This window comes from Ziziphus jujuba, chromosome 11 (assembly GCF_031755915.1).
Source record: "Ziziphus jujuba cultivar Dongzao chromosome 11, ASM3175591v1".
Taxonomy (NCBI): Eukaryota; Viridiplantae; Streptophyta; class Magnoliopsida; order Rosales; family Rhamnaceae; genus Ziziphus; species Ziziphus jujuba.
In genome coordinates this window covers 7,400,491-7,425,736 of record NC_083389.1, presented here as the reverse complement: position 1 = coordinate 7,425,736, position 25,246 = coordinate 7,400,491, and the positions used below count along the sequence as shown (strand labels likewise).

Below are 25,246 nucleotides of genomic sequence, written 5' to 3'. Positions count from 1 at the left end.
CTCTTTCATGCGCTTTCTAGCATCATTTACCACATTCTCGGGATAGAATTGCTTCTTTAGTTCACTCTTTAATTCTTCCTAAGAGTTGATTATGCATGTGCCTTTCTTTATTTCTTCATGCTTTCTACCCCACCATACTACAGCAAGATTAGTAAGATAGAGGGTTGCGGTGTTTACTTTTTGTTTCTCATCTTGAAAATCCAAGGCCTCAAAGTACCACTCCATATGCCACATGTAGTTGTCTAACTCTTTGGCATCTCTTCTCCCACTAAACTCCTTGGGCTTGGGAACATCCACCATTGGAGTAGAGACTACTTGTTGAGTAGTAATGGCGCCCCTAGTTGCAGCTTGCTTGCATAATGCCCAATCCCCACGTGTCTCCTCTAAGCTTTTCTTAAACTCATCCAATTGAGCTTGCATGAGGGACAAGGTTTCAATGACCTTTGTTTGGAAAGCTTGGCTTTCATGACGCCATGCCTCGGTGTTGGCCTCGTTGGTACTTTGCATGGTACCTCTAAGCTCCCCCAATTGGTCACCCACACGACCATTGAGCTCCTTCATGCCTTGCTCCACACAATCAAGCCGCTCCAACATGTCGGCAACGGCCAACTCCATCTTGACCACCTTGGTCTCCATGGCAGCGAGAACGTCCTTCGACTTTGAACGCCCTCGTCCTTTCCTTCCAGCATTGGGGCTGGTCTCCCTTCCCCTTGCCTCCTCAACCACAACCTCTGATGAAGACATGTTGCTCTAGATGCTAGCTTTAACCAAGGCTCTGATACCACTTGTCACGGACTTGTTTGTTTACCCTTCAAGCCGTGTGGCCTTAGTTGCTATTATAACCCTTTATTGCAACTAAGTCAGCCTTTTGCTCACAAGAAGTGAAAGCTAAGCAAAGAAGACTAGAGCACAAAAGAGAGTTTGGGAGAATAAAAGTATATTGCTTAGAAGAGAGCTTTACAAGTAAATGTGTGGATTCTTGGTTCTTGGTTGTTGGTTCTACAAATGAGGGTTCACCCCTTTTATATAGAGGGCTTGGCACGTAGTACGAGGATACAACATTCTAGACCTTGTACACATGGCATTATCCTAAATAAGATTCTAGATAATTCTCCTAGATATTTCTATGGACTATTCTAGAAAGCCATCTTACTACATGATCCTAGAATGTTCTAGAAAGGTACATATGTCCTAGATTGTTCTATAGTATTCTAGAACCTTCCAGAGATCTCTTGAGTCATCTAGAACCTTCTAGACTTCTCTTAAATCATCTATAACTTTCTAGAATTCTCTTACCTAGAAGCTTCTAGAATCTTTCGGACCCCTCCAGATTTCTCTTGAATTATCATGAATTCTCATGGAGAGTCTTGAATATTCCGGATAAGCCTCAAGGATTCCTCCATATTCATGCGGAACATGACACAAGGCATCAACAACAAGATTTGCATTTGGTTGGGTGGGTTCTTCCCTGTGGTACTGTCAAATAGCTGGTGAAAATCTAAGAGTTTTGATATGTTTGCCTGCATTTGGGAAGCTTCACAAAAAAGTATTGCAGATGCCTTCTGTGGGTTTGGGTTATCAAATGTTGAACTAAGCGAGCTTGTCTTGTCCTGTGCTCCCTTTTTGCTTTGTATAAACATTCTTTTTGGAAAAAGGAATATATATATATATTAAGGAATCAATTTCTAAAATGATTAATAGGAAGAGTAACTCTTGGAATCCGTCATTTCTATTACAATAGGTATGACTCAAAATTTGATATGCAGCAATATTTGGTGGTGATTATACTGAATGTATCATTTTTTTAGGACAATGACCAAGATTTTTTCTTGCAGTCTTGATATTACATATAATAAAATTCAAACCATGCCATGGGCAGCGATTCTTGAAAAGGTTGTCCAGCTACAAAGTTTTCAACAGCTTTGTGTGGTTAAGGATCTTTCTGCTCATGATGTGGTGATGCAATTGATGCAGAAGGAAAACTACTTGATTGGAATGCTTAACAAGGGAGTACTTGCATTTCCAATCTTAAAATGGGTCCCTGGTGCTGGTCCAACTGTCAAATCTGGTTCAAAAGGAAAGTGTCGTCGTTTGATACTGACTAAAACCCTTGAGTGGACCTTAAATTGGTGCATACTACAGAGCATGTTTGATAGGTATGTTAAACTTGACCGTGCATTTCTTGTCATAGATTTCTGTTCATATTTAAGATACATATTTTGATTGGTGCGTACAGTTGGACATATGCCAATATGTAATATGTAAAATGTCCATTTCATATTTTTGAGACAATATGTAGAAGACAAGAAGTTATTTTTAAATTTGGCAGTTCTTACAAGTTTGTTCTTTTCAAGGGATGATTACTTCTTATCCTAGATGCTTTATTGAACTTTATACCTTGCCTTTTAAAAGACAAGGTGACAATGCAAACTAGAGATAGCCCTCAAATAGTCAGACAACCCTTTATAATGAGGAAATTTAAAATATTTAAAAACTTGATATAATTAAACCTGTGATTTTATCCAAAGATTTGACTTTTGTTCATTTTCCAGTAAAAACGTGTCACGTTTAATTTTCTGTTTGCAATTTGATATCTTAGAATGAATAAATTTTTTGCAATCAATTTATTTAGTTTGAATTCTGATTTTTCCTTATCTTATTTACAACTGATAATTTAAAAACTTGGAACCCAGTGGAGTTGGAAGGTTTGAAAAAAGCACACATTCGAGATGGCGTTGCAGTGGTGCAATATCTTGTCTAGTTGGATAAGCAGGTAATCCGTGAAACTTGTGCATCTGTTTATTTCTTGGACAAGTAGTCAATATACCCTTTTTTGAGGAAAAGCTTTTTATGAAAACAATAAAACTAAAAAAAAAAAAAAAAGATGTCTAAGCTTTTAGTGCATATACGGATGTAGGAGATATATGGGGTTTCTGGTTACTTCTTGGAGGGAGACGAAGTGACTAAGAAAAAGCAATTGTAAGTTCATTTTTTGTTTTTCGTTTTTTTTTTTTTTTTTGGTTTTTTTAGGTTGTTATGCAACATCTAACATTTGATTGAGATACCAGTTGAGATGTATTGTGGCCTAAATATTTCCTGAAAGAGGAATGTAAAAGGACATAAACCGTATCAGACAATTTGTCAGTACACAGCTTGTGTATATTTCTATGTGTTTGCATGCAATGCTCTGCTTGTGCAGTTTCAATACACACTAATCAAATAATGATGGAATGATTGCAAGCATGGCAAATTTCACCATATAAAGATAAATAAAGTGTTTTCCAATTTCAAATGAACTTTGACATGGATATGCTAATTCCTACTTTAGCAACCACTTTCAAAAACTAGCATGACATTCGATGCATAACAAATTCCAATATATCAAGAGAAATAAAGGGTTGTCCACTTTTAAAATGAACTTTGACATGGATATGTTAATTCCTACTTTATTAACTACTTTCAAATGTTCTTGTTAAAAAGTGATATAGTTGAAAATGCTATACTGGAGTAAGTGCTAATCTATTTTGTTTTTCCTTTTTATTATCATTATTATTATTATATTTTTTTGAGTCTTGTAAAGTAATTTTGTTTGCTTTATTTTGCAGGTCCTCAAGGGTCATATTGCACTTGGGAATGCTCAATTTCCTAATGGAACCAATGGTATTTTATTTTATTTTTTAAATTATGTGTTTCATTTTAAATGAAATGTATTGACTATATTCTTGTAAGTTTGTGTGATAGGAAGGTACATGTTCATTTTCCTATAGGTAATGCCCTAAACATTCTTGCTTGAGTTCCACTATAGAAAAATGGTCTTGATTATCGGCATGGTACAGGCCACGGAATTGGGTCTTACCTTAATGTTCATGAAGGCAAGTGTATTTTACTACTTTCCTCTATTATTACTGGGTATGAGCTATTGTCTCAATTGTTATATTTGAACCTTTATATTTCTTTATGGATACTCTAGGTATTTAATTATTTTATTTGAAACTTGTATACTAAATATTGTAAGTAACCGCAGACATTTCGTTTGATTTCATCCAGGTATCAAATTAGTCTCCGTTATAGTGTAGGTGCCCCATATGCTTTTAGTGCTGTCACTAAAATTTGGCATTATACCAATTGTGGTGCGAGTTGGTGTTCGAGATTTTGACATTGATGGGTTACGAGACATTTGTTGGACCCAACATTCGGGACTTTTAGCTGGTGATAGTCGACATGGTGAGTCTCCTTATGGTAGTAGTCCAATTGATAATGTGAATGATGATGTGCTTGCCTCTCCTTGTACCGAAAACCATTTGGACATTCGATAGGATTCTACCGCAACCATGGCTGAACTTAGGGTTAACCATCGCTTCTCATCCATCAATGCCCATGAAATCATTCGAATCAACCAAATCTTTGCGAGTAAGAATGCGCTACAGAAGAAGATCAGTCTTTATGCACTAAGGAGAAATTTTGAATTCAAGGTTAAGAAGTCGGATAGAGTCCGATATGAGGTTGTATGTGCAAACGACAATTGCATGTGGCAAATGCGTGCTACCAAACTACATGGTGATAATACAGAGGCCTTTATGATTAGGGCCTTCAAGGATGAGCATATTTGCTCTTTAAATATCATGAAAAGGGATCATCGTCAAGCAACAAGTTCAGTTATCGGAGACATCATCCAGCCAATGTTTGATGGGATTTCAAGGCAATACAAACCTTGAGATATCGTGCATGACATTCGCTCTAATTACGGAGTAAACATAAGCTACAACAAAGCATGGGCCGCTAAGGAAGTTGCACTATCAGGTTTGTGGGGCACGCCAGAAGATTCATATGCAAAACTTCCTTTATGGAGTCACGTTTTGAAGAGCAAAAATCCAGGCACGTTTACTCGAATTGAAACTGATGATCAAAACAGATTTTTATATTTTTTCATGGCACTTGGAGCTAGCATTAGAGGGTTCCAGCATATGCGGAGAGTCGTAGCTGTCGATGGAACTATACTGAAGAATAGATATAGAGGTTTGTTATATATTGCATCATGTTTGGATGGGAACAATCAAAATTATCCACTTGCTTATGGAATAGGCCATGGGGAGACGGATGCGGCTTACACATGGTTTTTTGAGAGCTTTAAAGAAGCATTTGAGGATGATCCGAATATAGCTTTTATATCGGATAGACACAAGAGCATTGCAAAAGCAATACGTACAGTTTTTCCTAATAATCACCATGGCCACTGCACATATCATCTTGGTACAAATTTACGTGCTAAGAAGTTTAAAGGTAATGTCAACGCGATTATATCAACTTTTAATGATGCAGCTAGAGCATATATTGTTGAGGATTTTGATAAGGCCATGCAGCTTTTAGAAGGGGTTAGTATTGAAGCTGTACAATATCTCAAGGATGCAAGTCCTTCAAAATGGGCTAGATCACATTTTCCGGGCAATAGATACAACATAATGACAACTAACATTGCAGAGAGCATGAACTCTGTGCTTATTGATGCTAGGGATAAACCTGTTTTGCCATTACTAGATCACATTCGTGATGTCTTGCAAAGGTGGTGGTATGAACGTCGAACTAACGCTGCTGCAATGCAAACTCCTGTTACTAATTGGTTGGAAAAAATCATGCAGGACCGCTCAAATAATGGCAGAGGCTTATGTGTTATGCCAATGAACTTATATGAGTTTCAAGTTGTTGGCCATGGCATGTTCGTTGGAGTTTTTAACTTAGAAAATAAGACGTGCTCATGCAAGGAATTTGACGTTGGTGGATTTCCTTGTGTCCATGCAATTGCAGCATGTAAGCATCGACATATCTCTCCATATTTCCTTTGCTCGGCGCATTACTCAGTTGACTCACTCCGTGATGCATATTCGGAAACCATATATCCACTTGGAGATAAAAGTCAGTGGCATGCTCCAGATGATGTCATAAACCAGGTTGTACTTCCACCTCAAATTGGCAAACAGTCAGGAAGACCAAGAAAGAAGAGGATTCAATCTCAAGGAGAGGAGCGTCATCAATATAGATGCGGGAGGTGCAAATAGGTTGGTCACAGCAGCCGATCATGCTCCGCCGCCGTACCTCTTGATAGCACTAACAACCAACAGCACCACTGAAACGAATGCCCATCAATCGCATGATGCTATATTCAGACAATGAGGCCATGTTATGTGGTATGCGTGTGTATGAAATGTAGTCAGGAATGCAATTAGTTGGTCAACCGCGTAACGTGTGTTTTGGCGTAATAGACGTTGGCTTTATGTGTTCTTTTATTGTCAAATTCATCTGTCGTATTGTTTTGATAACATATCATTCCGTCTTCAGTTTTTGGTTCAGTTGTTTGTATGTTTCTTACTATTGCATGGATGATATTACTGCCCAATGGTAATGACCAATGCATCATCGGTAATTGACATTTGTACACCATCGTAAAAGACTCACAACAATTCCATCCGGCAACTTCAATCATGTGTGTTCCAACCAATAACATGCTAAATGTAGCATTATTAATGATAAATTTTGGCAAAGTAAATGATCAAACAGCATTAAGAAATGAAAACGGTCAATTTGTTTTTGATTAAAAAATTACCGAAGGTTTCGTCGGTAATTACCGAAACCCTATGGCAATCACATTTTACCAATTTTTTGGGCCCCACAAGTCCCCTAAGGTGTGTTGAATGCAAAAAAAGAAAAATATGTATTCTAAAATTATCCTAAGGAGAGAAAATCCCAAAATTGCTTAAAAAGTTTTCAAATTTTCTAAAAAAATAGGATGACTGTTCACCCTCGGTAATTCCCGAGGAAATCGTCGGTAACCAACAAATACCCTCTGGAAAAATTACCGACGGTTTTGTCGGTAATTCCCGAGGGTGTACAGTCCATAACATTTTACCAATTTTTTGGGCCCCACAAGTCCCATAACGTGTGTTGAATGCAAAAACATGGCAAATAGGGACTATAAAATTATGTTAAGTAGAGAAAATCCCAAAATTTCATAAAAGTGTATCAAATTTTGCAAAAAATTTGGATGACTGTTCACCCTCGGTAATTCCCGAGGAAATCGTCGGTAACCAACACATACCCTCTGGAAAAATTACCGACGGTTTCGTCGGTAATTACCGAGGGTGTACAGTCAATCACATTTTACCAATTTTTTTGGGCCCCACAAGTCCCATAACGTGTGTTGAATGCAAAAAAATGAAAAAAATGGATTCTAAAATTATTCTAAGGAGAGAAAATCCCAAAATTGTTTAAAAAGTTCTCAAATTTTGCAAAAAAATCGGATGAGTGTATTCCCTCGGTAATTCCTGAGGAAATCGTCGGTAACCAACACATACCCTCTGGAAAAAGTACCGACGGTTTCGTCGGTAATTACCGAGGGTGTACAGTCCATCACATTTTACATGTTTTTTGGGCCCCACAAGTCTCATAACGTGTGTTGAATGCAAAAACATGCAAAATAGGGATTCTAAAATTATGCTAAGGAGAGAAAATCCCAAAATTTCATAAACGTGTCTCAAATTTTACAAAAAAATTGGATGACTGTACCCCCTCGGTAATTCCCGAGGAAACCATCGGTAACCAACCACATACCCTCTGGAAAAATTACCAATGGTTTCTTCGGTATTTACCGAGGGTGAACAGTCATCATATTGTTTTACAAAATTTGAGACACGTTTAGGAAATTTTGGGATTTTCTCTCCTTAGCATAATTTTAAAATCCCTATTTTGCATGTTTTTGCATTCAACACACGTTATGGGACTTGTGGAGCCCAAAAAACTTGTACAATGTGATGGATTGTACACCCTCGATAATTACCGACGAAACCGTCGGTAATTTTTCCAGAGGGTATGTGTTGGTTACCGACGATTTCCTCGGGAATTACCGAGGTTGAACAGTCATCCAATTTTTTTGCAAAATTTGATACACTTTTATGAAATTTTGGGATTTTCTCTACTTAGTATAATTTTAGAATCCCTATTTTGCATGTTTTTGCATTCAACACACGTTATGGGACTTGTAGGGCCCAAAAAATTGGTAAAATGTTATGGACTGTACACCCTCGGGAATTCCTGACGAAACCGTCGGTAATTTTTCCAGAGGGTATTTGTTGGTTACCGACGATTTCCTCGGGAATTACCGAGGGTGAACAGTCATCCAATTTTTTTGCAAAATTTGAGACACTTTTATGAAATTTTGGGATTTTCTCTCCTTATTATAATTTTAGAATCCCTATTTTGCATGTTTTTGCACTCAACACACGTTATGGGACTTGTGGGGCCCAAAAAATTGGTAAAATGTTATGGACTGTACACCTTCGGGAATTACCGACGAAACCGTCGGTACTTTTTCCAGAGGGTATGTGTTGGTTACCGACGATTTCCTCGGGAATTACCGAGGGTGAACAGTCATCCAAATTTTTTGCAAAATTTGATACACTTTTATGAAATTTTGGGATTTTCTCTACTTAGCATAATTTTAGAATCCCTATTTGCCATGTTTTTGCATTCAACACACGTTATGGGACTTGTGGGGCCCAAAAAATTGATAAAATGTTATGAACTGTACACCCTCGGAAATTACCGATGAAACCGTCGGTGATTTTTCCAAAGGGTATGTGTTGGTTACCGACGATTTCCTTGGGAATTACCGAGGGTGAACAATCATCCAAATTTTTTGCAAAAGTTGATACACTTTTATGAAATTTTGGGATTTTCTCTACTTAGCATAATTTTAGAATCCCTATTTGCCATGTTTTTGCATTCAACACACGTTATGGGACTTGTGGGGCCCAAAAAATTGGTAAAATGTTATGGACTGTACACCCTCGGGAATTACCGACGAAACCGTCGGTAATTTTTCCAGAGGGTATTTGTTGGTTACCGACGATTTCCTCGGGAATTACCGAGGGTGAACAGTCATCCAATTTTTTTGCAAAATTTGAGACACTTTTATGAAATTTTGGGATTTTCGTGTATTTGTGTGTTCGTGTAAAGCCGTTTGTTTGGTTTTTTGTATTTGTGTGTTCGTGTAAAGACGTTTAGAAAAAGTTGATTTTTGTTTGGTTTAAAATATAATAGGATATGTAAGTAATTTTTTTTTGTTTGAAGGTTACAATGGATATTGAGGGGTAGAACAAAAAAGATAGGGTTTTTTCGATAAATAGCCACTTACAACTCCATTTTAGAAAAATAGCAAAAAAATTTTGTTTTTTAAAAACTAGTCACCTTGGGACAAAAATACCCTTGATAAAATTGAAAATTACGTAAAAGGTTTTTTTTTTACCCTTTCCTTTCTTCCTCTACACAGTCGTTCGTGGGGTTTCTACACAGCCGTTCGTGGGGTTTCTCTAAGGTCACTCTTTGCATCTCATCACCTCTCACTCTCATTTTTTTGTATTTTCTTATATCTCAAACTAAACTTAGGTAAAAATTTTATCTTTTTTCTTATTAGATGAAAGTAAGGAAATATGTGTTTTTTTTTGTTTTTTCTCTTTCTCTTTTTTCTTGTATTTTTTATTAGTTTAGGGTTTTTTAAGCTTTTTATTTAATATGGGTATGCAAGAAATTAATTTATGAGCTGTTATATGTGATTTTAAAGATACTTAGGTGGCATATGGTTTGAAAATGGGAGAAATTTTGTGTAAAACTGAAAAATTGTGAAAAACAGTAAAAACGGAGGAAATTTGGCGAAAAAGATGAACTTCCGCCAATTTCCTCCAGTTTGTCAGTTTTCACAAAATTTCCGCCAATTTTTCGCCAATTTTCCGCCATTTTCCGTGAATTTTCCGCCAATTTTCCTCCAGTTTTCCGCCATTTTTCTTCTTCGGCAAACTAACTGACGAAAATGTGGACCTTCTATAGAAATTTGCAAGCTAATTTTGATTTTCCAGAAACTTGTTTCTCTGCTCAAAGATGAATATCAAACAACATCGCATCGCATGGGCATGGGGAGGGAGAACAATTTTCCAAAAACTGGTTCTTCTATGACACCGGCAAATGGGAGGACAATTTTGCTTGAAGTGAAAATGGCACTGGTGTGTTTCTAAAGGGAAAGGGAAAGCTTAGCTTTGTTTTTATGTCCTAGTTCTGTATCGAAAGGAAAAGGAAATGAAAGAAAAAAAAAAACCAAAAACAACAAACTAAAAGAAAGTTGCATTTCGATAGAGAAAATAGACCCAAAAAAAAAAAAATATAAAGGGTATTTTGGTCCTGTTGTACTAAAAATTGAATATTTTTAAAAAAAAATTTTTTTTTGCTATTTTTCTAAAATAAAATTGTAATGTGATTATTTTTCAAAAAAATTCAAAAAAATATCAAATAAGAGGACAAAAATCATTAACCTCGATCTTATGAGAGTGTTGGGCCAAATTACCCCTAAAAGATTACAATGATGAGGAGATTTTGGATCGAGATTTCGAAAAGCAGCACAAACTTAGAGGCCCAAAATTGTGGGGTTGATCTTAGGTGGAGTGCAGAACAGGCGGATGATTAGGGAGCACCAATAGCAGCACGGAGAGTGTTAATAGTTCTGTAGAGGGTTGATCATCCAGAGTCTCTGTGCTGACAATTTTCTACACAATTGGATGCGGAAAGGAAATCTTCTCGAAAGGATTAAAGAAATTGTATTAATGAAAAACATATAAAAATAATTAGTCAACGGAATTGAATGGCATCGACGATTCCACCACCAACATCCAGAGCTACCAGATTCCTACTATCTCGGAACAACAAGAAGCCTCTGGTGGATAAATGGAGCTCCAAATCCAATACCCAGAAAAATGCTAGTTGTTCTCATAGAATCTCCCATCTCCATCCTCCTCACTTTCATCCTCCTCGTTATTCTCTTTCGCTTTGCCATCGTGTTATTCTTTCTATTGCTCCTTTTCCTTCTCTGTTCCAACCTCGTTCACCTCCTTTTCGACATCTTCTTCCTATCTCCCTTATGACTACTACCGCTCGCTCCGCTTCTTCTGACTCTGCTCAGCCTTCCTCTACCAAAACGGTGCTCACCCCCATTTTCGGTTTTGATATATATATATATATATATTTTTTAGTGGGTTTTGTTTTTGATTGAAGTTAGGGCTTTTGAGTAATTGGGTTATTGGGTTTTTTCTGGGGATGTGCAGGTAAGAGTTGTGATAAAAGGGCGGGTTCAGGGTGTGTTCTATCGGGACTGGACGGTGGAGAACGCCAATCAATTGGGTTTGAAAGGTTGGGTTCGGAATCGGAGGGATGGGTCTGTTGAGGCTCTGTTTTCTGGGAATCCTGACGCGGTGCACGATATGGAAGAGAGGTGTCGCCGGGGTCCTCCAGCTGCAATTGTTACTGGTCTCGAGGTTTCACGGAGCTCGGATGATCCTGGTACTGGATTCCTGCGCAAATCGACGGTTTGATCAACCTACGGAATAATGCTAGTATCCCATTTTCTATGTCTTAGCATGTATGCATAGCGATATTCTCTACATAGGTTATCGTTCTAAAAAACCATTTTCATAAGAACATTGTAATCGGTGAAGAACATGTGATGTGCTGCCAACCCATGCTTGCAAAGCGTTGATAGGGGTGCTCAACCATTGAAGCTACCCACTTCGTCTCGGTTGTAATTGGTTATAGTTTGGTTGATGAGTATGTTTCATATTTACCGAAAGAAACTGGATGAATTGGAGACAACACTTTAATTATGACTTGTCACTATCTTCCTCAGCTTAGTAATAGTTATTTGTAGTATTGATATTTATGTGCAGAACATGACACCATTTGAAATTTTTTACCAGCCTTATAAAACTCACGAAGTTGGTTGCTGGGAGTAAATGATTATTTACTGCACAATGCACATGTCAAACATCTTTGGATTGCTTGTACCCCTTTTTTGGAAGGTTGCTTGGTCATACATGAAAATCACAAAACATATATCAAGGTTAGGGACCAGAAATGCTGGGATTTGATGATAGCAAAATTTTTCTTATTTGTTGCAAGTGCCTAACTTCATACCACAAAAACATACCAAGTTGTGTTTATCTCTATGTACCGTTTTATTTTGCTTATGACCAGCTTATTTTTTAAAACTTGATCAATTTTTTTCCTTCATATCAACTTGAGTTGTCTAATACCTATGCCCTCGATAATTTTTTTATTATGTTAGCAAGTAGTTGATTTTTAAGGACTTCCATCTGGAAACTACATTTCATGACACGATGGCCACTTCGAATTTGGAGACATTTCATGACAGCTGACTCTGAGCAGTTGAAATTAACTAATTAAGTGTAAATTAAGTTGATTTAGTTTTAGTGGGAGCCTACATAATTTGATGGCCGTTTTCAGCGTATTGATAGCTTGTGTCCTGTGGTTTCCCAATATTTTGTGCGTACCTGTTAGACTGATAAAGCAGATGTATGCTGCTAACTGCTCATACTCTAACTTTTTCCAGCATAGACTGTGAGTTATCACATGAACATAGAAATTCTGTGGCATTTCATGGTGACTGGTAGCTTCTGAGGTGATTACCATGCTCAAATCAGAATATACAAGTGAGGATGCTTCCTTATAGGTTGCACTGCACACAACATATGTCTCAGCTGCACCTTTCAGAGATTTGGCAGTTCTTTCTCTGTCCCAAGGTCTCCAATCTCCACCTTCTTCGTTTATATCTAGTCTCTATAAGCGAAATCTTTTGAGGATCTCAATAGATGCTCATATAAATATCAGAGCTTTTCGGTAAAAATGTCTAAAATGAGATCATGTATATATATTATTGTGAGTTTCTTTTTTCATTGTTTCTTATCTACTACCTGCAGCTTCCATATACCACGGTTCATTAACAGAAAATTTATGGTAGGATTGTCGAAGTTAAAAATCTCAGTTTAGTCAATGCGAAGTGCTAATCTTTTGCCTTGAATTTACTCCGAGGAAGAAAGAGTGATGGGTTTCTTTGGTCATAACTGTACATTCTGTTATATTGTGAATAAAGTAGATGACTGGATGCGGAATACGTTTGGAGAAGCATCAATATCGTTTTCGCTAATCAATAAGATAGTATGTAGTCCACATTGCCAGAGTTGTAAGTGTTGTGCCTTAAAGAAGGATAGAAGAAAAATGAAAAAATGTAAGTACGGTGGTACCAATATCATTACAATTACAAGAAGTTATGGAGCCCCTGATTTGTTTTGTTTGGTTTGGTTTAGATATGTTTTACTAAGTTTTTACATTTTGAAGGATAAAATAATCATAATTGAATTTTAGCTAAACCTGCACAATTGTTTTAGGTTTATATACTGAGCCAAAATAGAAATAATAGAATAGTATTATACCACTGTCATGAACAACAATTCTTATTTTTAATGCTTATCAAAAGTTTGATTTTTATGGTTGCAATCTATAAGAGTTCTTCTGTGCTACAAAGAAATCTCTCCACTAATTGGAATTTATTGGTAAAAACCTTTTGGAAAAGTTGAGGAGCAAAAAAATGTTGGGGAAAAAGAAAGATATTGTAGCAGGTAAAAAAAGTTAAAAACTCAAAGGTAAACAACAGAATTTCTATTTTTGAATAAAATTTTTGAAACCTTTTCTTTAACAGGGGTCAATGGGTCATGAGTGTTTTTATGGCTAAATGTTGAGTCGTGAATTTTGATGTACCAAAAAAAGTCCCAGCATTTAATTGGCCAATTAAACAAGATTCACATGATTCCATTACTCTGCAGGTTTAGTAAACCCTGGAACGGATATGAAACGGCTGAAGGAAAAGCAATTTTCCATATGTACTTTTTGTCCTATCACCGTATAAAGTGGTTACTTGACCCCATGATTACGGGTTTATATAGGGAAAATGTATATCCAAGATACAATTACGTCCAACCCAGAAAAATGGGGTGCGGTTTTGATAGATTATAATGATACACCACATGCAAATTGGTCCTACCTCATCACCACTCTGTTTTCAAGAATCTTCTTATATTTCTGCAATCTGTTTCAGACTTTATGCAAGTATAAATACCACCAGTCTCACAGAAGAAGAGTGTCAAGGGGCTAGTCTGCCATTGTTTTGGAATTCATGAGCAATACTTTGAGCATGGCTAAAGCTATCAATTATGGGGGATCAGCAAGGAAGGGAAGTCTTGGGGTGTTTAGGTCTATCATGGGAAAGCTGCAAACTAGGCTCTTACCTTCTAAAGGGGTTAAACAAGGCCACTTTGTGGTAGTTGCAACTGAAGGTTGGAAACCAAAGAGGTTTGTGCTTGAACTGGGTTATCTCAACGATCCGGAGTTCTTGAAGTTGCTCGAGCAAGCTGAGGAAGAATTTGGGTTTTCACAAGAGGGAACTCTTGCAATTCCGTGTCGACCTGATGATCTGCAGAGAATCCTTGGGATAAGAAAGCTGTGAAAGAGAATGCTGATAAGTAGAAATATGAGTTTTCTGCATGAGTCCTTGAAAATAAGAGATATACATGTGGACAAATAGAGTTGCAATGCTAGAAATAATCTAATCAATGTGTTGCACTGTTAAATGTCATATATTCTTCTTTCCCTTGTTGATTTCCCAACTTGGTCACTTGTTTTGTAAGTGTAAATTACTACTTGCAGCTATATGATCATGTTCAGGGACTTAGGTTGTGTGGTTAAGTCTTAAACTTGAATGAAAATTACCTTTTCTTTTTCTTGGCTTAACATCAAGATTTTTGCTAAAATGATGATCACAGAAAATATTTAAATGTTTTTGAAGTAAATAAAGGCTTGGGTTGTGGAAGACGAGGAAATTAGTCTGCTGCTAGTAACTAGTAAGAGACATGAAGGACATCCGTACGAAGTTGATCTGGTTGGTGCTTTTTCTAGTCGGCATCAACATAGAGATTGAGAAGAGGGCAACTGAAAAAATGAAATAATGCAGCATGTGCAATGACCCCATCCCATTCTTCCTTTTTCAGAAAAATCTAATCGTTTTCCACCCCATCACTTTGCCAGATCCATAGTTTATATATGTATGAATGTGAAATCATCAGAAGACTATGTGATGGTGACATTCGTTCATATGGGTTTGGTAGAAACTAACTCAGTGACATTCATTCATATGGGTTTGGTAGAAACTAACTCATTTTTATCACCTTTCATAAAACAGATCAATCAAACTAAATGCCAATCCATTGCTAATAACAGCTCATAAGCAATTGGAAAAAAAAAAAAAAAAAATTGGAACTTTACCATTTTGTACAGATATGTGTTTTCCAAATCTATAGAGCTTGGATTTAATCTGGTGTTAAAATCTCTCTCGCAAATTTTTTTAAAAGAAAACCTATCTCACCCTTCTTCATTTGATAAACAAAAATTATCAGTCTTCCAATTCCCGCACACATGTGGATATGCGGCTTGCCTAATTGGCTAATCAATGTGATCATCTTATAGACATTTTAGCAGTAGCCCAAAAGTAGTAGAAATGTACTAGAAAGATTTCCCTGGTACTGGTTGTAAAATCCCATCTTGTAAACCCAAAACTAAAATCTTTGCTGCACTATCTTACTGTACCCCTGTGGGACAACAAATCAGCAGCAGTGTCTTGACTAAATTCACCCATTTGGACCATTAATACTCTTGGGTTAATTAATATTTGGGCCCTGACACCATTTATAGCTGGGCTTACTCTCTCTCTCTCTCTCTCTTCTTTATTTATTTATTTTTTAAAAATGACTAAACTCAATTGGACCAGAATACCCTTGGACTTAATTATGTTTCCTGTTGAGTACCAGCCCTTTCTATTCAATTTCAATATGGTTTTCAATAAACCATTAAAGGCCATTAAACGAATAAAAAGAAAAAAAATTTCTTTTGAAGTAGCTTTTTTTTTTCTTTAAATAAATAATTCTGTTAATTATTTTTGGTATTTCCCCTTTTTTATTTTTTAAGAATGTCCAAATGGGCTCAAATGAAAAAAAAAGGGGGCCCAGAGTTTGTCTCAACTCAAAGAAATAGTTATGCATGTGGCCCATTGTTTAAGTTGGGCAAGCCGAGTTCGGACATATGAAACAGTAAAACTGTGAAGCCTGAATTCAAAATCAGGCCAGAAAAGGGAAGCAGGAAAGCCGATAAAATAGGATCGAGGTTCATTTGGAAAAAAGACAAAAATGGGGGATAAAAAAAAGACAGGTTCCATGGGCGAGAGTGCGCAATGGAAAGTGGAAACCAGGTTGATAAGTGTGAGTAAAAATTCATAGTGATAGCCTTGGAGCTGACACATGGGGCATGACCTGGTTCACTACGCAGCAAAACCTTATACAGCGGTCACTATAAAGAATAAAACTTTGCAGCAAGAGTAGGTATGCCTTTGCCCTTTGCCATATTCTTCTCTCCCCACCAAACCCAAATACATAACTCTCTATCTCTCTCTCTCTCTCTCTCTCTCTTAATCCTAAACTAAACTTCTCCATATATATATATATATATATATATATTTGAATCAAATTCTAATATACATATATATATATATATATATATATATATATATATATATAATGTAATTTCTTTTGCATAATTTATATATCAGATTCTCTGTCACTCTTGTTTTTTAATTAATTTTTTTTCCCCTTCTTTTTCCCCGTCGGTTTCAGTACTGTGTTTGATCATATATCCTTTTATTGAGAATTTTCTATTTTGATAGAGATATGATGAAATGTTGTTTTTCTTTTTTTTTTTTACAATATATTTGCTGAGATTAGTTGAACATCTTACTTGTCTCTTTCTTTCTTCCAGGTAATTAGTTTAAGAAAATATATGTTTGCGGAAAATTTTTTTAATCTAATTTCTAGACCTTTTTTTACTTTTAATTTTTAATTTAATTTAATTTCTAGATCTTTTTTTTTAAATTTTATTTTCTAATTAATTAATTTATTTACTTTTTTTTTTTAATTTTTTTTAAAACTTTTGTCAATTTTAATTTGCAGAAGTTTTTATGGTTTTGTGATTATCGTTTTTCCTGTCGGCGGTTCTCTGACAACTTCACTGCTTCCAGGTGGCTGGATTCAGAATGGGGCTGTCGGGGGATTTCGCCGGCGAAAGAAACTCTTCAAAAAGTCTCAAAACCTTAAAAAAAAAAAAAAAAAAAAAACCCATAAAAATTGAATTTTAAAAAAGAGTCTAATAAAATTGAAAATTAAGGATATTATTTTTGCAGTAAATTAAAGGGTACCGAGAAGAAGAGGAGGTTTGTGGTTGATCTAGAATTGAATACTAATTTACTACTACTAATCGAATTAACCTTATTCGTTTTTGAGTTAATTTGTTAGAGCAGGCTAGTTAAAGGACGAGTATACGCAAATATGGATTCAGCCTCTAATTAAGGACGAATTGCAGAGATTATTTTACAAGCTGACAGGAAGGAAAACCAAAGAGCTTGGGCTCCCTAGTCAGTGATATATATATCATCACTTTTGCTAAACAAGGCAAAGGCAATCATGAAAATGTAAATTCTCCAAATACAGTTCTATAATATTCTTGTGTTCCTTGTTGATTTCCTGTTTTAAGTCTTTAGGTTCATCAGGTCATTCACAATTACATACGTGTCAAAATTTTCGGTCAAAACAATATTATGTATTTGCTATTTCTAATTTTACACCATTTTTTCTTAATGCATAATTTCAGGTGTTAATGTTAAGAACAAAATTATAATTTTGTTGAGATGATATGGATGATGATTATGATGTTCATCTAATAATACGAACATAGTATGAATGATTAGGGTGAATTTGATTTTATAGTCCTACCAATCACATGCATGAACTTTGAGACAGTGTGTGACGCGGAAAATTAGAAGTAGTAGTTGTGGCATTAAAAGAGATAAATTGGAAATGAAATTACATTAATTTTCTGTCTCATATATTTTTTTCCTCTACCAACCTATAATAATAATAATAATACCAGCTGCAACTAACATAATTTAGCTTGCTGGATGTTTATTTTTACAAAACAAGGTAGTCGGAAGTTAAAGCCAACATCAAATCAGACAATTGCCAAGTAAGTCCTTTGCTACAAAAGAAAAAATTGATGTGACAATATTTGAATGTGGTTTTCAATTTTCCAATACGGGGCCTGGTGCACCATTTCCTGTAGTTGGCTCGTTGATTTATGATTACTATTCCTATTCCAATCCAATTTCCAAATCAAATTTGATGGTAATATGTAAGTAAATTTCCTATAAGTAATAGACATGAAAAAAGAAGAGAGAAAACACCTTATTTGGAGAGTAAAACAGAATACTTTTATTATTCATTAGAAAGTAATTTATACTATATTTGGAAAACCTTAAAATAACAAACTCCTAAAGTTAAGGAAAGAACTCTTAACTAATCTCCTAAAGTTCTAATTAACCTAGGACTGCTAACACTCCCCCTCAAGCTGGACTATACAGATTGTACCTCCTAGTTTGTTCATCAATCTTTCAAACATGACTCTATGTAGTCCGTTTGTGAAGACATCTGCAGTTTGCTGTGTAGTTGGTACATAGGCTATACATACCATTCCTTCCTCAATTCGTTCCTTGATAAAGTGACGACCTATCTCCACATGTTTTGTTCTGTCATGTTTTATAGGATTGTAGGTCATATTCATTGTAGATTTGTTGTCATAGTACATCTTTATGGGACTCTCCATAGGAAGTTGAAGTTCTCTGAGTAGAAGTCTTAACCAAATTACTTCGCACATACCATCTGCTAATGCTCTCAGCTCTACTTCTTGCCACCACAGTTTGCTTTTTGCTTCTCCAGGTTATCAGATTTCCCTAAACAAAAGAGCAATATCCTATGGTAGATCGTCTATCTTCAGTTGCTCCTCCCCAATCTGCATCTATACATCCTTCAATTCTTCGATTGTCAGTTTTTCGAAACAACAATCCTCTTTCTGGCGTACCTTTTAGATACCTCAACATCTGGTAGGCAACTTCCATGTGTTCTACGCATGGAGCGTGCATAAACTGACTTACTCGGCTCATAGCAAATGTAATATCAAGTCTAGTGTGGGATAAGTAGATCAGTTTTCCCACGAGTCGCTGGTATCTCCCCCTATCTACTAGCTGTCCATCTGTTGATGTACCGAGCTTCACTGTTGGGTCAATTGGAGTCTTGGCTGGCTTGCACCCTAGCATACCTGTCTCAGTAAGGAGATCCAGAACATATTTTCTCTAACAAATCATAATACCCTCCTTGTGAGTTCTTGCAACTTCTAAGCCAAGAAAGTATCGTAGTTGGCCAAGATCTTTGATCTTAAATTCTTTAGCAAGAGTGCGCCCAATATTCTTTAGTTCATCATAATCATCCCCAGTCAATATGATATCATCCACATACACAATCATAATAGTTACCTTGCCATCTCAATGCTTTAGAAACATAGAATGATCAGATCTGGTCTGTTTGTACTGTTGACAAAGTAGTGCCTTCGAGAATCGGCTAAACCACGCTCTTGGTGATTGTTTGATACCATAGAGAGCTCGTTTTAGCCTGCACCCCCTCTTGCAGTTGTTACTAATTCCGAATCCTGGTGGTAGATCCATGTAGACTTCTTCTTCCAGTTCTGCATTCAAAAAGATGTTCTTCACATCCAATTGAAGCAAAGGCCAATCCAGATTCACAACTATGGACAATAGTACTCTAATTGTGTTCATTTTGGCTACCGGAGCAAATGTTTCCTCATAATCAATCCCATAAGTTTGTGTGTAGCCTTTTGCAACCAGTCGCGCCTTGTACCTCTCTACTGAGCAATCCGCATTATACTTGATGGTGAAAATCCATTTACATCCAACTGGAATTTTGTCTCGAGGAACTTCGACCACTTCAAACGTTCCACTCTTCTGTAAAGCATCCATCTCAACCATGACAGCTTGTCTTCCTTTGGGATCTTGTAATGCCTCTTCTTTGGTATTAGGAATCTTGTGATCTGCAGATTGAACACTAACTGCTGTACAGATTTAGACAAGTGAGTGTAAGCAAGAAAATTGCCTATAGGATGTTTGGTACATGATCTAGTTCCCTTGCGAAGTGCAATAGGTAACTCTTCTCCTTCATGTGGATGCACCAGCTCCACTTCCTTATCATGGGTCTCCTCTTCTACCTCCTCATCATTTCTCAAGTGAAGTTCAGTACCAGACATCGTATTAGAGTCTTGGACGTGTGAGTCTCTTTGTATCCAACTACCTTTCAGACTTGTGCCCCGAGAATAAGTAACATCAATAGACTTTTTTGTGTTGTTTTTAGGGCTGTAAATATGAACAGAATCTGACTTAAGATTTTTGAGGAAGAGGCGAAATTTTGAGGAAAAGTAGAGATGAGATTTTGATTTTGAATGTGAGTAGGACTGGGCAAAAGTGAAGAAGTGATGTGTGGAGTTGAATTCGAAATTGAGGGCACAAAATTATGAGAGAAGATGGAGAAAAATCTAGAAAAATAGAATTCGAATTTAAATCTAGATTTTTAACAGATTTGCATGAGGATTTGGACTTGAGAAACCAGATTTTGTGGAAGGATTAGGTACAACAGAATTCGAATTAAATTGAATATCAGTACTTGAAGGAAAATTCGAATTTGAAAGGTTATCATGAGAGAATATATTTGAATTTGATGGTGCCATATTTTTAGGAGAATCTAAGTTGAATGATGAATTCGAATTTGATGGAGAAAAACTAGAATTTTTTGAATTAATCTCTTCCTTATGTGGACCATAATCCCAAAAATATTCCCATTCAAAATCTAAAACATGTTCTCTCTCTCTCTCCTTGTTCTCTCTCTCCCCCTAGATCTGTGTTCTAGCAACAAACTGATTTTCAAAAAATGTAACATCTCGAGAAACAAAATATCGCCTTCTTTCCATAGAATAGCACCTATACCCTTTCTGCGTCGTGGAATATCCCACAAATGTACACTTATGTGCCCTGGGATCTACTTTACTTCTATTTTGATCTAGGTTGTGGACAAAAACTGTACACCCAAAAACTTTAAGACCAAGGTTTGAGAAAACTTGGGTATTTGGGTATGATTTTTGGAGTATGATCAAAGGAGTTTGATACTTTAAGACTTTGGATGGCATCCTATTTATCAAGTAACAAGCAGTTAAAACAGCATCCCCCCAAAACCGCTTTTGTAATCCAGATGTGAATAAAATTGCCCTCGCAACTTCTAACAAGTGTCTGTTTTTTCTCTCAGAAACTCCATTCTGCTGTGGGATATCTACACAAGTACTTTGATGAATAATTCCATTATGACTCAAAAAATTTCTAAGATAGTTATTAAAATATTCAGTACCATTATCAATATGAAAGACTTTAATAACTTCATGAAACTGGGTTTTAATCATGGAATGAAATTGTTAAAAAATAATCCCCACCTCAGCCTTTTCTTTTAACAAATACACCCAACAGACACGTGAATGATCATCTGTAAATGTAAAAAACCATTGTTTATTAGTAAGCGAGGGAATTCTAGATGGTCCCCAAACATAACTATAAATTAAAGAGAAAGGTTTTGAGGCACAATAAGGATGTAAAAAGAAAGAAATACATTTATGCTTTGCCACTTGGCAAAATTCACATTGAAAAACATCAGATTTATGAATCAAAGAAGGAAACAAGCATTTCACGTACTGAAAACTAGGATGTCCTAAACGAAAATGCAACTTCATGATTTCATTTATTCTAGAAACAGAATTGGAAACAGAATTTGAAACACTTAAAGCTATTGATGACTTCTTATTCTCGAAGAGTTCATCTTCAAGGTAGTAGAGTCCATTGAGTTCTCTAGCACACTCAATCATCATCCTCGATGTCCGGTCCTGAAAAACACAGGTAGAATTCACAAAGTTAGCCATACAATTCAGCTCCGCAGTAAGCTTACTTATTGATAATAAATTGCATGTTAGCTTAGGAACATGTAAAATCCCTCGAAGAGTCAAGTTGGGATTCAGTTTTATTGTTCCAACACCAGCAACTGCTGATAACGAACCATCGGCCACCTTGACCTTCTGTCGTCCTGAACTGGATGTGTACGAGGTGAATAATCGTTCACACCCTATCATATGATCAATAGCCCCTGAATCAACAATCCAGATCTCCTGTTTTCCTCCTAAGGCAGTAAAACTTGTACCTGTTTGTGTCATGAGCTAGGTTGGTGTCTCTACCGGAGGATTCAAAAGTTTCCAAAGTTGATCAAGTTGTTCCTTTGTGAACATATCTAATCCAAAAGTTGGCTTCGGAGTGGAATCTGAAATTGTGGCTTGAAGTCCCTTGCCTTGAGTTCGATTGGATTGAAAATTTGATGGCTTTCCATGGAGTTTCCAGCATGTCTCTTTTGTGTGATTAGACCTTTTACAATGGTCATACCACCTTTTTGCATTTCTACTTTCTCCAATCTTCTCTGGTCCAGATCCTCGAGCCACTAGAGCGGTATTCTCTAGAAATCCACTAGGTGTTCCTCCAAGCATAACTCGTCTTCTGGACTCTTCTTTTCTAACTTCCGCAAAAATCTCTTCAATATGAGGTAGTGGCCTTATTCCTATCAACCTTCCTCGCACATTGTCAAGATCTTTATTGAGTCCTGCCAAAAAATCATAGACTCGGTCATTCTCAATCATCTTTTTGTACAACACTGCATCTTCGGGATCCTTCCAGGCTGGTGTAGTAAACAATCAAGTTCTTGCCATAACTTTGTCAACTCATTATACTATTGAGTGACATCTTCGTCTCCTTGTTTCAAGTTTCGAGCTCTATTGCGTAACTCGAACATTTGAGATGTATTTTTCAAGTCTGAATATGCCAGAGTAACAGCTTCCCAAATCTTATGGGTTATAGGAAAGAGAATGTAAGTGTCTGCGATGTTATCCTCCATGGAGTGTATGAGCCATGCCATCACTGTAGAATTTTGAGCTTCCTAGATTGCAAAGGTTGGATCTTCTGGCTTTGGTTTTGGAATTTAATCATCCAAAAAACCTAACTTTCCTTTACCCCGGATCACCATCAACACCGATCTTGACCACTTCAGAAAATTCTTTCCATTTAATCTCTGGGTAGTAATTTGCAGAGAGATATGAGATCCTGTTTACGAAACAATGGTGGATGTTGTGCCTGAGCCACCACTACCACCATCTCCCTTGTGTGTTCCTTGTAGTGCCATCCTGTACATGGATCTTCGCAACGGACTTGAATGGTTTTACCGCTCTGATACCATATAAGTAATAGACGTGAAAGAAGAAGAGAGAAAACACCTTATTTAGAGAGTAAAATAGAATACTTTTATTATTCATTAGAAAGTAATTTATACTACATTTGGAAAACCTTAAAATAACAAACTCCTAAAGTTAATCCTAAAATAAAGGAATTTCTAAAATACTGCTAAAGTTCTAATCAACCTAGGACTGCTAACATTTCCAAATCAAGATGGTAATATTTAATTAAGAAGTAGCACCAATTTTTAATCCATCGGCCCTTTCGGGAGCTTAGAGATATCATGTACAGATGGTTTAATTTAATGTAACATGGTAACCTCGCTAACTATGGTATGTGACTCATCCATTGAAAGAGTATAAAAAAGTTCTGTTTGACATGATTTTAGAAATCATAAACAATATTTAAGGTTTAAAATCTGTTTTCAGAAATGCTTAAATGATTTCCAAAACATGTTTCCGATTCTTAGATATATTTCTAAACAGAAGCAAAAACTATGCTAAGTAGTACCCAAGTCTGTCTCAATTATCTCCCGGGAGTGGGAGGGATGGAGAACGGATCTTATATGATATCCAGATGCAAATGCTTCTACTGGAATAGTACACTCACCCATTGCCATTTGCTTTATTATTGCCGATGGATTGATTATTCAGACGATATGGATTTTTACTCGATTTGGTTTATGTTTGCTTTTGCTTTTATTTGGGGTCAATCTTTTTATTTACGGGTCTGTTATTCATTAAGCAAAACCAAAAAAATCAATCTACAGAAAACATCAAAACGATAAAAAATTTTGTGCAAATAAATAAACTGCTTAACAACAAACAAAAGAAAGAAAAAGTTTTCGCCGTGCCGACATCTTTGGTACAAGATGTTGGGTCAACCTTGAAGCATAAAACATCAACGACGTGAATGAAGGACAAAGAACGATTAATACGAAGTCCTACAATTTTCCTCTTTAGACTAGTGAAGTCATTGCAGAGGACTTTTTTGAATCCTTAGAAATCTGTAAGATTGAAAAGCCACTAAATAGAGACAGAGAAGGCGCGTTATAGACGTGTTAAAGTGGAAGCACCGAGTTCTGAGTTCTAACCCATTAAACGCTGCATTGAACGACATGCTTGTGGCTGTGGCCCCCATCAGACAATAAAATTTCCCACTTGTTTCTCCTCACACCAATATATATAGGAATCTGCTCTACCATATATTACTTAGCAAATACAGAACTACTATCCAACTTCTAAATAAGACCTTCCTCCCTAAAATGTCGACCAACAATTATAGGGAAGAAAGAAAGAGAGGCTTGGTGATGCTTAGAGTCTTCATTAGAAAGTTAAAAAGGGGTTTCTCCGCTTTGGCTGCTATTAGAGGACCTGATCGCTGCAATTTTAGTGATGAAGAACCGGAACTGGAAGTGTCATCGACCAAGGTACCAGAAGACGTAAAGGAAGGACATTTTGCAGTTTTTGCAGTAAAGGGTACTGAGAAGGAGAGGTTTATTGTAGAGCTTGGTTACTTATCTTGCCCTGCGTTTTTGAGTTTGTTAGAGCAGGCTAAGGAAGAATATGGATTCAGACAGAAGGGTGCTCTTGCTGTTCCTTGCCTGCCTGAGGAAATGCAGAAGATTCTACAAGAAAGGAGGGAGTGTAATCTTACCGTCATAGGGGGACAGTAGGCCAAAAAAATCAGTTTTCGTGTTTAGCTTTAGGATAACTTTTTTCCATGTCGATATGTGTTGCTGATTATGTCGCTGAGATGTGCAAAATTAAACTCAATGCTTAAAAAAATTAATAAACAAACACAATAAGCAAAAAAACATATATATATATATATATATATATTGATGGTATTTACATTGTTGTTATTGTTTTCCATTTATTTCAATCGTGAACTGCGGGAATGTTATTAAAATTTTGAAGCAAGATTGCTAGAATTGAAACTTGCTTTTTGAGATTTTTAGTCAACATTAATAATGCTATCAGATTTTCAAACCAAATTATAACATATGTTTGGTAGCTCGCTCCTTTTGCCATAGATTAGGTGGGCAACCAA

The 25,246-nt window shown here is 36.4% G+C and overlaps 2 protein-coding genes and 2 long non-coding RNA genes across 6 annotated transcripts; all 4 read left to right on the top strand.

Annotated features, from left to right (window-relative positions):
• The first annotated feature begins 1,427 nt into the window (after positions 1–1,427).
• Positions 1,428–5,002, top strand: LOC125419272 (uncharacterized). Of its 3 annotated transcripts, none has more exons than XR_009634919.1 (6): positions 1,428–2,156; positions 2,694–2,773; positions 2,918–2,979; positions 3,606–3,660; positions 3,768–3,909; positions 4,048–5,002. It is a non-coding gene; the product is annotated as an uncharacterized LOC125419272 (long non-coding RNA). The 3 variants fall into 3 exon arrangements; XR_009634920.1 differs by having other exon boundaries at positions 3,768–4,224; positions 4,317–5,002; XR_009634918.1 differs by having other exon boundaries at positions 3,768–5,002.
• A 5,467-nt stretch (positions 5,003–10,469) lies between these two features.
• On the top strand, positions 10,470–11,749 carry LOC107431896 (uncharacterized). The gene is made up of 2 exons (XM_016042919.4): positions 10,470–11,014; positions 11,139–11,749. The coding sequence occupies exons 1-2, from the start codon at positions 10,679–10,681 to the stop codon at positions 11,403–11,405; spliced, it is 603 nt and encodes a 200-aa protein (XP_015898405.1). The 5' UTR covers positions 10,470–10,678; the 3' UTR covers positions 11,406–11,749.
• A 4,297-nt stretch (positions 11,750–16,046) lies between these two features.
• On the top strand, positions 16,047–17,699 carry LOC112493588 (uncharacterized). The gene is made up of 2 exons (XR_003058067.3): positions 16,047–16,313; positions 17,006–17,699. It is a non-coding gene; the product is annotated as an uncharacterized LOC112493588 (long non-coding RNA).
• A 6,691-nt stretch (positions 17,700–24,390) lies between these two features.
• On the top strand, positions 24,391–25,043 carry LOC107431869 (auxin-responsive protein SAUR50). The gene has a single exon (XM_016042891.4). The coding sequence runs from the start codon at positions 24,459–24,461 to the stop codon at positions 24,867–24,869; it is 411 nt and encodes a 136-aa protein (XP_015898377.1). The 5' UTR covers positions 24,391–24,458; the 3' UTR covers positions 24,870–25,043.
• The last annotated feature ends 203 nt before the right edge of the window (positions 25,044–25,246 follow it).